Source organism: Paralichthys olivaceus, chromosome 19, assembly GCF_024713975.1.
Source record: "Paralichthys olivaceus isolate ysfri-2021 chromosome 19, ASM2471397v2, whole genome shotgun sequence".
NCBI lineage: Eukaryota > Metazoa > Chordata > Actinopteri > Pleuronectiformes > Paralichthyidae > Paralichthys > Paralichthys olivaceus.
Genome location: NC_091111.1, coordinates 5620269 through 5633668, shown reverse-complemented (window position 1 = coordinate 5633668; position 13400 = coordinate 5620269). Strand labels below are relative to the sequence as shown.

At 45.1% G+C, this 13400-nt stretch overlaps 1 protein-coding gene across 1 annotated transcript; it reads left to right on the top strand.

The window, feature by feature from the left end:
* The first annotated feature begins 90 nt into the window (after positions 1 to 90).
* calm1b (calmodulin 1b) lies at positions 91 to 12090 on the top strand. The gene is made up of 6 exons (XM_020091800.2): positions 91 to 266; positions 5279 to 5309; positions 6126 to 6269; positions 9744 to 9850; positions 10151 to 10286; positions 11009 to 12090. The coding sequence occupies exons 1-6, from the start codon at positions 264 to 266 to the stop codon at positions 11035 to 11037; spliced, it is 450 nt and encodes a 149-aa protein (XP_019947359.1). The 5' UTR covers positions 91 to 263; the 3' UTR covers positions 11038 to 12090.
* Positions 12091 to 13400: the final 1310 nt, after the last annotated feature.

Below are 13400 nucleotides of genomic sequence, written 5' to 3'. Positions count from 1 at the left end.
TGATTGGCATGTCTCCTGCTGGAGGAGGAGGAGGAGGAGGAGGAGGAGAAGGAGGAGGCCTGCTTCTCCTCTGCTGCAACAGCCCTGGTTTGAAATAAGGAAGTGGGTGCTAGTGCGGCGGAGGGATACACAAGGCAACCCCCCCTCCCCCCTCCCCATTCTGGCCACGGCCAATATACACAGTGCCAACCCGCCAGTGGAACTCCATCTAAGGAACGAGCACACTCTGCCTCCACAGACCAACAAGCACACAACCCATCGACATGGTGAGTATCGCCATTCATTCTGCGAACACGGGAAATGCGTGTAAAGAACTCGTCTCCGCGTGTAAACCGCGTCTGTTCCACGCTTTTCTCTTCTATCCGCCGCTCGGTCATTGATTCATGCGCGTGTGCGTGGACGGAAAACGCCCGCAGTCCGCATTACTTCAACGTGTTAGCTTGCGTGTGGAGTCACACGAAGTCCTCTCGAGCTGGGGCCGATGTGCGCGTTCTGCCTTTTCACTAAAAAAAATGGTGGACACCTTCGCAGCCGGAGCGTTATTTCCTCAAAACTGCGCAACTCGCGCGGCAGTATTGGGCCATGTCGGCTCACGTAGCGGCTCCGCGGCTGCTGTCATGGTGCACGGCTCCGATTCTGCCCCAGCTCGAGATTAACTGCTGCGGGGATGACCCGCAAGATAATACCGTTGTTATTACCATGTTCTTATTCAGCGCACAGCCCGTGTGTGGGTCTTACCACACAGCTACACATGTCACAGAGCTGCCCGTGTCCTCTTATCTGATCCCCCTGTTCAACACGCTCCTCTGAGAAGGAGCCGCCTGCTGCGTTTGCTTCGGTTCCTTCTTTCTTTTCTAGATTGCACCATCTTTGCTGCCCGAGCCGAGCCGTGCCCTGTCATGATGTAGGGAGAACTGTATCCCGTCAGTGTTCCGCAACGGAAACTGTCCATATTCTGTCAACGACAAGGTTGTAGCTAAACGTGTGCAGCACCCCCCCTGGTTCGTAAGGGAGAGATGCAGCTCCGCCTGTCAGGGTTTATCTCGGGCTGTGTTATCCGTCTGTTTAATGTCAGCTGATTTGGTTGCCTCTTTGCAAATTTTTTTTTCTCTCGATGCTATGCAAACGTGTTGCCAGTCTGAGTTGTCCAAGAAGCTCTTTCTGCCCCTGGCCACTGCAAAACATCAACAGCTTTGACTATTGCCAAACCAGCCTCCAACCACATAATGTGAAATATAATCACGGGATTATCTATCACGTATATGTGTCTCGGTTAAGTAGTATTCTGTAGCGAATTAATGTCTGCAGAACCAGATGTTGCAGTCACATGCAGCCGGCTAATGAAATGGAGCCCCTCCACCGGCAACGTCACATAAGGAGACGTTATCAAGAGTGGATGTGGAAAAGAGGCCTTTCGGGCTAATCCATTGATTATCAAGCTTAATAGATCATTAATGGCCCGAGGGAGTCGAGAAGCTGTAGGCCACCCCCCTACACAACCCACCCTCCCTCCGCTGTGATCAAATATCCCATATATGGTATCGAGCTGCGATGCAGTTTCACGTTGCAATGCGCCGCAGTAATTGGAGTGTAAAGTGTAATTGTTATGGAGTTAGCTTGCGTATCAGCGTCTCTGAAAAGTTTAATCCACAGGCGTAAGCCCCTTGTCTGCATCAATACGCCCACTGAAGTGGAAACAGCCTCCCCCATTGAGGTGGAAGTATCGAATAAGTAGTTGGACCATGCTAAGGCCCTATCATATTCCTGTTACGCTCTTGTTTGCTGATGCATGTTTAGTAACTTGAAGGACATCTGATCCGCTGCAGTGAATAATTTATATGCTTGACGGCAACACCTAGCCATGTTCCATGTCCCTTGTGTCTCGGAACGATGCAGTGCTGTCTGTGGTGGGGTGGAGTACCCAGCCACCCACCACCACCCAGGCCATATGGTGGACTGGCCTTGTCTGCAGGATGTTGGGAGGCTGCCGTTGTTTACACCCCATCCACTCGCCCTCCTTCCCCCCTGACACAGCCAGGGCCCAGAGGCCTCACTGTCTTTTGTCCAGTCTCAAAGAGACAAGGCGTTCACCGCTCAGTGGAGCCCAGTGCTTCGATAGAGTGGGAGTGTGTGTCACACTGACTCTTTGTGTTTGTGCTTGTATCATGATGAATGGAACTGTGTATGAGAGTGTGTGAGTGTGTGTGTGTGTGTGTGTGTGTGTGTCACACCCATCTGCTGGTGTTTTCACCTTTCACTGGGTGAATATTGAGAAGATACTTAAGGAACTGTTGGCACCTCACAGTAACAGACTGGCAACTCAAAAAACCTGGAAAGTGATGATAAAGGGCTGCTAATGAAGAAGATGATAATCAGTGTCCTCTTACACCATTTTGCATCCCCCCTGTCAAACAGAGTGAACAGAGAAGGATGCAAAGGTGATATGGCATCAAGTGGGAGTAAAAGATATTCCTTGCTGGCCAGTGAACTGCCCTCTGCCTCCCACAGCCCAGTTTGGATCGCAATGCTGAGGCCGGCTGCCCAGGCAACAGTGGGAGTGGTTGACCGCCTCATGCCAACAGACCACTGCCAGCAGAGCACCACCCATCCCCAAAAACACATGCACTCCCAACCCTCTGCAAGTCTGGCCGTGAATTACCATCTCCATAAGACACCATGGATGGTGATTCACAGGGAGTTTCCTATGTCACGTAAAGAAAGCGACAACATACACATAGACGGGAAATGTCTTCAGAAGGAGGAGTTTGGATTGGCCCAAGTCCAAGTGCTTGGGGGGAAAAAGGAAGAAAATGGAGAAAAGGAAGGGATGGGCCGGTAGTGGGCAGTACAGCAGCACTGTGAGGCCCCAGCAGCTTGGGTCTGAGCCAGGGGAGGATCCATAGCACTGAGTCACCAAACTCCACACCCAGTACACTTAGGGAGACAGCAGGGGACAGAAAGAGACAGCTACCATACAACAGTGGCGATGCAGCATGACAAAGAGGGTGACTAAGGAAAAAAAGGAAGGAGGCCTCGTCACCACCATCATTGACAGAGAAAGAGTGAGAAATTAACACAAAGGCAGAAAATGTACGAGGTGAGAGGGACAGTGTGGAAGATGGCGGCGAAGAATAAAACAGACGAGACTGAAAACGTGGGTCGAGCTGGGTGGCATATTAGTGCTGGCGAGGCTGGTGGTGTCTCTTGACATTTCCCTTTTCTCACAGATGGAAATAGAGACAGGAAGAGGGTGCGGGGGGCAGAAGACAGGCGAGTGCCTGTTGTGTGCGGAACAGGTTATTGAATCATGTCAGCTAATTGTATGAGCAGCGCTGAAGTTATCCATGAACCCCTCGCTGACCAGATCGATCCAATCCCCTGGACACTGCTGCTCAGGCCAGGAGCAGTGAGGCCTTTTTGTTTTTTTAACAGTTAAAGGTCAGCTTGCGCTGTGTCATGCGGTGATCTGCTAAATCTCATCCCTTCTAACCAAATCTAGTCATAATGCAGCAAATTAAATTTGCTAGCTTGATTTTCAAATAAAATATCATAACCTCCAAACACGGACTTAATAAGGTCTAGGTTTTCGGTCATGGGATAGGCTTCTTTCATGGCAGCCATTTTGGAAGGTCACTGCAGGAAAAACAGGTGTTGCTGTTCTGGTCATGAGTCCCACTAAATCATTTTGTTACTCACACTGGCATTTTTAATGTGACAAGTTTGTGTTGGCTGTGAGGAAGGACAACTTTGTTATTGGTGTGTGTGCTCGGCTGTATCCAAAGCTGGATTCCTCGCACAAACACATAAACACACCGATGGGCTGGAGGAATTCGCTTTGAGGCACAGCTGACAACTCTGACTAATTCACAGGAAACATGGGGGTGGAAAGTATTGGTGGTGTGGAAGAGTTCCATTTAGAGGTGTTTGCTTGTTTCTAGCATAGGCTATCGTTGGGGACAGATATTGGTCTGAAAACCAATACATTGAGGGTGGCTTGTCCAATTTGGGACCAAAGTTGTGTAATCAGTTGGAGAAAAACAGTTTTTTGGGTCAGCGATGAAGGTTAGGCGAGTTTATGTTATGGTTAGAGTAAGTCTCAAGGAAATGAATGCAGCTACCAAAAAGAGACAATGTGTAAACATGCATGAACATTAGTGTGTGAATGCATGTGCACATCTGTGAGCACTCATGTTTGTCTGTGTGTGTTCTTTCTTTGTATCCAGGCACAATGATGTCAGTGGGTTGATACTAAATAGTAATAAAACAAACTCCCCTTTTTCCTGAGACATTGATGGGGGGGCTACACGTGGGAGTGTTTTGCACCACAAGCTCTGTATTCACACTTTTATTGCTGTGGGTGTTTGTTTGAAATCAGTGGCTGCCTTTACAAAGAAGCCTGAATCCATCTATGTAAAAGGCCCGGCAGTGGATGCGCGCTTCCAAGCCAGTTACAGCATGTGTGAGTCACTATCAGCCATGAAAGATCCCCAGCTCGTGCAGGGAACAGGCTGGGAGGGGAACCAAACAGTGCCAACCCAGCAGGCCTCTTTTTTTTCCTGTTGGTAGGACCATGGAAAACACTCCCATTCTGATATGTCCTAAAACAACCCCGCCTAAACATTTTCTGCTGGTCTGGAGACAGCACTTCATCCATTTTATTACAATTTGTTTCCCAGCAGTCCCTTTTTGTGGAGGACCACCATGGCGTTGCTTGCTTTTTTATTTTTTACAATCCCAGGGAGCCACACATTAGCTCAAAGTTTAACCTCATGCAGTACCTTTTTGTAAAGCTTGCAATATGTTAGCGTTATAAGACAATGTCAAACAAACATAACCTTTTAACACCTGATCAGCATCCGCTATCAAGGAAAGATGTCTAACTGAGTTCATAATTATCTGAATTCAAGATGGACCACAATTGGCTTTAAGTCATTAAAGGGCCCAACTCTGTAGGTACTGTAATTCTGTCATTTAAATGAAATATTAAGTTGCAGATTTTAAAACAAGTTTGCAAACGGTGGCTCTTGGTTAATTGGGGCAATTGTTATTTTTATTGTTAAATCTTGGCAGCCCCATGAGTAGATTCCAGTTACGGCCTCTGGGGATTTCTTTGCACTGAGGCCATCAGACCCCTGAACACTGTGGACAGTGTTAAGCTGTGTGGTTGGTGGGTGGGGGAGATGAGGAATGTAATGACGAAAGTTTGAGGTTTGGAATAATTGCCTTGTTGAATAACTTGTTTGTTATTCTCTCTCTCCTTCTCCCCCCCCCCCCACAGGCTGACCAACTAACAGAGGAGCAGATTGCAGGTAGGAACAGAGATTTTCTCTTCTTTCACCCAAGTCCTTTCTTCACATATTTACTGGCTTCTGGCGGATCAATTCCACCCTTTGAAATATATTCAATAAAGTTCCTCCTCCTCGTTCTCATTAGCTGTTCTGTTTGCTTCTAACACACTTTCAGAGAATGTGTCATGACATGGAAAATTGAATGATGAGGCACCTACCCTCCCTCGGTAGATCATTAGCTTTTTAAATTGAACAGAAGTAAGAGGAACAAGTATTTACAGCATGTCATGAGTCAGGATCGAAAGCCACGAAGCTCCAGTGAATAGACAGTTTTCCAGGCCAGCCTTATAAGTAGTTTCTCTTTCTCAGGCACCTTGATATTCCTGATGAATAAAAGATAGGGGCTCTGTACTAAAACTGGAGGCTGCACAGTTTCCTATCAGCCAAACCGCCTCTGTGGTTAATTAGCTTGTGCTAATGCTCACTATCGCCTGCACTTCCCTGGACGGGTTTCTATGGCCTAGTAGTTCAGAGGCCTGCTTGTATAAAGAAAAAACAGAGAACTTCTCACACTGAAATCTTCTGCTTCGCTTTCTTTTTTTTTTCACAGAATGAGATAAGATCTCTTGAGTTTTCAGAACTCAGCACATTTCCAGCCTGAGTTGTGTTCACACTCATGTGGGCAAATTTAGAGACAAGAATTAACTGTTAACTCAAGTCTTATCACTCTCAAGAATCAACCTTTTGGCCCTGATTTCAGCGTCCTAACATAACCCACGATTTGTAACTGCACCACAACACTAATGTAACCTCTCACTTTTACCTCCACCCCTGCAGAGTTCAAGGAGGCTTTCTCCTTATTCGACAAGGATGGTGACGGCACCATTACCACCAAAGAGCTCGGCACTGTCATGAGGTCGCTGGGCCAGAACCCCACAGAGGCTGAACTGCAGGACATGATCAATGAAGTGGACGCTGACGGTCAGTATACTTGTATTCAATTTACCCATATCATGAACAGGTGAGAATGACTAATTTCTGATATGTAAGAATAAATTAAGCTCTCTGTTAAATAGGTCATATAAGATGCCAAATTAGGGAAATATAGCAACATAACCTATTTGATCGGTCCCACATTATGTAATGGAAACAGTTTATACGGTGCTTTTCACAATAATCTTTATCTAATGTGTTCAATCTTGAATTGAGGCCACAGATAAAATGCTACGAGTCAGCTGATTTCTGCTAAATAATAAGCAGAAGAGTGGACTAAATCAACATAGGATGCTATAAATGTCTTGAATCACAAATAAAAAAACACGAAATACATCTATTTTATAGAAAAAGTTTCAACCAGGATTCCATATGTCACTGGACTCTGAGTGTTAGACAGTAGTTATTTACTGTGAACTTACTTTTAAATCAACAAAACATCAAGCAACTGTCACTGCTAACTGCAGACACACACATTACAACTGCATCATTTCTTACAGCTCCTGATTTTACCTCAGTCCTAGCTACAGAGATTTATCAATTCATTTCAGCTCTTCTGGTAGAATAAAACCATTATCACTACATTGCATGACTGCAGTGATAAAACCTCTGTTACAAATGGATAAGGGATTAGATGGAGCATCCATTACCCATTTTGAAAACACATCAGTCCTGTTGCTGCCCACCTCCCTCCCTTTACTGCCAACTGTCAACCAACTGTCCAAGCCAACTGTCCGGCCAGCTTTATTTTCAGATGACGTGTCCCTCTGTGTCAGCACTTTAGTCACTGCCACTCACTGTCTGAGATATGGATGTGCAGGAGGTGCTCACAGAGCTGGTGAGAAGAGCAGGCTACGTGTCAAAAGACTGTCAGTGTTGCTGCCCCATGCTGAGTGCCATAATTGAGACAGATTCTTCTGTTCACCTCCTCTTTATCCTGCACTGCAGCATCTCACAGAGGCACAGTGATTGAAAGAGAGTGATACAAAGAGAGACAGAAAAGGAGAGAGGGGAAAGGAGTCTGAGAATTAGGCTCATCGCCTTCAAGCTGACCGTCCTTGGGTGGTAGAGTCGAGGATGTTAGCTGTCAGTGGGGCCTGCACCCCAGTGGTGCTCTGTCAGCTTATAGGATTTTGTAAATGGGACTGCATTGATCAGGAGAAATCAATTGCTCCGCAGTTTGGCTGCCCCTTTATTGAAACATCCTCCCACCTTCCTCAGCACCCTCCCCCTCAGTTACACTAAAGAGCAAGCACACAAACATACACACCATCACTAACATCCCCTTGTTCTGCCTCTGCCTCCCTTGGCTGATGCAATCTAGGTCAGACAGCAATGAAGCTAGTAATGGAAAATAAAAGTGGTTGCATAAGGCCTCTCTGCGCTTTGCACATCCCGTACCCACATCGACAGCCATGGGATGTCAGCTGGCCCATTGAAAATCAGCCTTATTTACCAAACAAGGATGCTGTGGTAAAGAATGACAGTAAATGGAAGCAGGGACGGAGGGCTTTATGTAGACGGAGAGCTGGTAAAAGAAATAGTCTCTTGGCTATTTGATTGTAAAAACGATTGCAGCTTGAAATGGCATTGCTGCCTAACTAACCATGCCTTCTTAAAACGATGCAGGGATGCTGAATATGTCGCATGCGCACATTAAGGTAAAATATGTAATAGAGACGTTTGAGACAAGATAAACCAATTCAATTTAGGATTAAATAACTGCAGGACAAAAATACTAGCATTAGTGCCGGCAAATCACTCATTGTCATTACTCAATCCCACCCCTCTTTCTTATCTCAGGGATGGAACTTGGCTTTGTGATTCAAGGAAAACAATGACCACACACACCAGTGCACTGCGATGCCTCAGCCTTCTATAGTTTGCGTCAGCACCTCTTATGTGTAATCGCACCATCTCCCACTCGGTTCACTCCTTATATTCTCTACTCTTCACATCTCCCTCATCTCCATCTCCCTCTCTACCGCCCACTCCCTCCCTCTTCTTTTTTCTCTCTCTCTCTTTCCCTCCCACCATTTTCTCTCTTCCCGCCTGCCATCCTCCCTATCTCCCTCCCTCCTTCCACTGCAGCAGCTGGCCCGAGGTGCAGTTGAGCAGATATCACTCAAGGGCTACCTTGCTTCTTCTCTAGTCGTTGTGCCTTTTATATAATAGTTTTCCAGTCTTGCCCCTCTGGAAGACTGGGACACCCCCCCTCTTTAGTCACCCACCCTTGGGCGACAGCATGTTTTCCCTTGGTGCTCTTGGCTGTCTCTGTGTGTTAGATAACAGGTCCTTAGATTGTTACCCCGGGTCATGAGATCACCATCTGCCCCATCATATTACTGCATCCCTTTTTGTTCCACACAAACACACATACATCCATTCTCTCTATATCTCGCTCTCTGAGGCATGCTCTGTAAACCCCCTCACCCCTGGGCTAATCCTCCTCAGTTCTTTTCCCTTCACTGTCCCTGCCCTTCACTTTATTCCCCCACAAAATTCTCTGTTTTTTATTTGTATTAATTGTTCTGTAAATTCACCTCCACACTCCTGCATACGTATATATCTATAACATGTACAGAAAAAACCATCCACCCTCCCGTCGTCTGTGGTTGCAGTTTGTGAACCGCTGAGCTCCTCATAGATCCTTCCCCTGTCAAGAGGGTCTGATCCCCTAGTAATCCTGTCTTGACAACAGCAACATGGATATTGATCCTACTGCACACATTCATGCACCACCACCAATTAGCAAAATCAAAAACACCAGCAACACTGACAGAACCGTCCTAATGGTCACACTTTGAGACGACCCAAAAAATACATGCAAACACTGCCCAGAAAGGGAGAAAGAAAGAGTGGATAAAAGTGGGATAGAGGGATGTAGCATCTGGACTGAAGCCCCCCCTTCCCCCCACTCCATGTCCTTCTCACTTCCCCTCCAGCTTCAGTTTCTGACGGGGGCACCAGGAGAGATAAGCTTTTGATTTATCCAGGCTCCTCGAAGACCAAGCTGCACAGTATACGCTACACCTACATTATGGATGAATAGCCATGGCCCCTCCCCCCGCAGTGCCGCTGTGCCATGTAACATACGTAACCTCCTCCCAGGGCTTCCCTAAAGAAAGTAAAGGGAATTACACACAGCAGTAGCCGTGTTTATCACAGGAAGGGAGGTGCTCACTAAAATGATGTGAGGGCGGCTGCCCTCACTGCGATTACTCATGTCACTGCCACAGTCACCTCTGGAGAGAAGAGGTTGTGGCCCATACACTAATGTAAGAGCCACTGTCACACACAGGAGGGGAAAAAGGAGGACAGGAGCACTACACAAATATTTTCGAGCCGAGTGATTTTCATCAGCTAAATGCTGGGTTATATTATCTCTACTTATCTGAGTTTGCTTTTTAAGTAATTGCAATTTTTGCTAATTAAATGTGCTTCATTGATCACACATTCCAGGTAATGGAACCATCGACTTTCCGGAGTTCCTGACCATGATGGCCAGAAAAATGAAGGACACAGACAGCGAGGAGGAGATTCGTGAGGCTTTCCGGGTATTTGACAAGGTAAATAAAGTTTAAACCGCATAATGAGGGTATATAACTGTTTGTACACTTGGTAAGCAGAGTTAAATTTAATTCAAATTTTTCTGTGGAGCCCAAGAAAATGTGGTTGCAGCTATTTAGTACATAAAGCAAGCAAGATTATTCTGATGGTGGAGAGTTATGGGTGTCTAACTTGCTGCTTGTTAAACACCCACCACCTTCTCAGCTCATTAATTGATCTGCTGGGAATCTTTTGCCCCACCTGTGGGGAATTGTTTTACATGTTTTTTACACATTTGCTCCCATGCTGCATGTTTCCAGGACGGAAATGGCTACATCAGCGCTGCAGAGCTCCGTCACGTTATGACGAACCTGGGAGAGAAGCTAACAGATGAGGAGGTGGACGAGATGATCAGAGAAGCAGACATTGACGGAGACGGACAGGTCAACTATGAAGGTAAAAAATAAATTAAAAACAAAAATGTAACAGTGCACAAATAGCTTTAGTTTCTAGGCCACGGTGTAAGCTTTTATTAAACAGGGGGACCAGAACACTTCACTTTCCAAGCTTTGTATTTCTCTGAGGGCGGCTGCAAGATAAGCCAGTCACACGTAATATTAGTTATTAGATAGGGGCTATACATGGAGCGTGGTGAAACAGAGATGAGTGAAAGTTATCCCTCTGAATTATCATCAGTGTGCCAGGAGCCTTTCTCTCTTTCTCCCATCCCCCCCTCTTCAGTCCCTCGGCAACATTACACGACAGACTGCGCTCATTTTCTAGAAGGCTGTTGATATATTATGAAAAGTCCATAAGTCTTGGCTGAAAAGTGCCCTACTTTCACATTCTCATTATACCACAGACAGAATGTGTACTCTACGGACAATGAAAGCCTCTTATTTAGTTATTTTTTGTGTGTGTGTCTGCAAAACTGTAAGCACAACGTAGAAGCTTTTTAATCAAATGGGTTTAATGAGATGAACACGAAAGCCGTTTGGAAAGGGGACACCAATTAAGATGTTCTCAACCTGCTCAAGTTGATTAAAAAAAAACAATAAAACGTTTAACAGTTTAGCAGGTGATTTGCTCTCACTGGCAACAGGCTGTACCAAAGCCTTAAACCTGATGACCTCATTGTCTCTTCTCCTCTCCCTCTCTCTCTCTCTCTCTCTCTGCAGAGTTTGTACAGATGATGACCGCAAAGTGAAGCTTGCCCGCCCCGCCCTGTCCCCTCTTAGAAGAAAAAAAGGAAAAAACAAGAAAAAAAAAAGTCAAAATGTTTTACTTACCTCTTGGAAAAATGTTCATTTATTCATACTGTTTCTGTATAGAAAATAATTGAATGTTGAATTAATCTATCCTTCTGTCCACACAGGAAAAAATATAAAGAAAATATACAAAAAATATCTGCATGAAAATGATGGTTAGTGATCCTGTCCCCTCCCCCCGGAGATCAGTTTAGCATCAGTACTTAACAAGTAAAAATAATAACAACAAACCCTGTATCTACTACCTTCAGACTAAAGCTAAAGCATTTGGCGAACTCCTTCCAGTTCCATTTGCTAATGGTAAATGTCTGGGCTGGCCATCTCTTCTTTCTCTCTCTCTGTTTTCTGTTCTTCATGCATGCAGCTTGAGACCGGAGCACTAACCCCCATGCCCCCCCATCCCTCCTCCGGGCTACCAGAGCGTGCTGATTCCACTATAAGCTGTCCTCTTGTTGGTTTGGTACAGTTTTTTTGTATTTGGAGAGGAACCCTGTACTGTTAAGATGAGAGAATTTACCAGGTTCTAACTCAAGCGTTAAAGTGGAATGGGACTTAATTGTATGCTAGATAAAAAGAGAAAAAAACAATGTACAAAAAATACATTTTCAAATGTTTGGCATGTTCTTTTGTTTTTGTTATGTTATTTGGACGGCCATCTTAGTAGTTGTGCGTCCTGCCCTTTTAAAAGGAGGGGGACTTAAAGAGTCTTACGGTGAGCTTTCTTTTATTTTTTCTTTTATTTTTTTGCTGAGATGGAGTGTCTGTCCTCTTTTCTTGCAAGAGAGAATCACTGGCCTTCACTTTTTTTCTTCTTCTGTTTCTCGACTCAGACAAAAGCGTAGTGAGGGGTGTACTGTGTTTGCAGCGCATGCTGTTAGGAGTGTCAGTGCACCAGTCTTCGCAGCTGTTCATCTGAGTTCAGTTTACATTCATTCCAAGTTGTACATGCTAGTCTTTATTTTTTTTTTTCAAATAAAAGACCATGAACTTTATCGCGTCTAATGTCATTTTTTATAAGCCTGAACGTGAAAATGTTCTTCAAAGACAGAATTACAAATCTCTAGGTCATTTACCGAGCACGGTTCTGCTCATGTGCACTGTCACTGGGTGAGGCTGAGCAGAGGCAGGATTCATACTGTCCCCCATTAAATGACAGTGAGGTTGTGGAGAGAGTGAGTGAGCTGCCCACAGGGGAGAGAGAGGCAGCAGAGTGTTTGCTCTTGCTCAGCCGAGGATATACATACACATCTATGACGGCTCTCTTCTCTCTCAAGACACAGCTGGTTGCTAGGCAACAGCAGCATGCTGTAACTGGGATGTTGGGGGTTTTTGAAAAGGCAAGTGGGAGTTTGAATAAACCCTCTTGCATCTGCCGATGTTGGCTTGTCCTAGTAAGGCAAACCAGGCCACACACTACTGCTGTGTGCACTTTTTAAATGACACACACACAGAGTACCGAAGGCAGGAACGTGTCTTCCTCACCTCCATGATGCTAGAGGTGAGGCAAATGCTCAAAAGGGCAAGTCAGAACAAAATGGTTTTACTATATTTGGAGTGTAATTTGACCATGTTTGGAAAGGAGCAAATATAGACTGAGACAGCTCCACCAGCCTACACATAAACTAGGCAAGATAAATCATGGAGAGCCCTGCCCTTACATGCAAGCATACACACACCTCATTCTTTTTACACAGATAAGGGACACTGCATTCTTTGCATTCCTCACACATTCTCTCATGTTAGGTGCCATTTAGCTGCTGTGGATCGAGCCTGTCCTGCATTAATCATATCATTTGAGGAGGAGAGAGTGACTCAGAAGGAACCCTGTCCTGATTATAGCTCTGGGGTTTTATTCTGAAAGAAATCCAGACAAACTAGTTACAGAGCCCTCCTGACAGGCCCCTCCCTGCAGCACCCCACCAGCCAGTAAGAAGAGCCTTACATATGATTGACAGCTGGGAGTGAAGCACCGCTGCACTTGGTTACCTCAACTGGTCCAGTGCTCAAACCATAAAATTTACATTTCAAGGAAAGTAACAGAGCTCTTTTTAATGTCCAATGTTAAATATATGTATAAAAATGAAAGTGAATGAAGAGGACTTCATAAATTAAGTAACAGATTATGAGATTATTTGATAAATTACTAAAAGTAAAACCTTATTATTATTATAAAAATGTATTTCCCATTTCAAATCTTTTTCCCTTTTTTTTTTTTTTTTTTTTTTACTATTGGTATTTTCACAGACATGTTTTTCTCACAGTGGAACAGCCTGGACAGTTTTCTAGATTTGGGACCCTCTGT

Bases quoted from the DNA above. Each gene is read 5' to 3' on its own strand.
- calm1b (XM_020091800.2), top strand. The intron at 5,310-6,125 runs GTAGGAACAGAG...CCACCCCTGCAG, and splicing joins AACAGAGGAGCAGATTGCAG to AGTTCAAGGAGGCTTTCTCC. The intron at 10,287-11,008 runs GTAAAAAATAAA...CTCTCTCTGCAG, and splicing joins CGGACAGGTCAACTATGAAG to AGTTTGTACAGATGATGACC.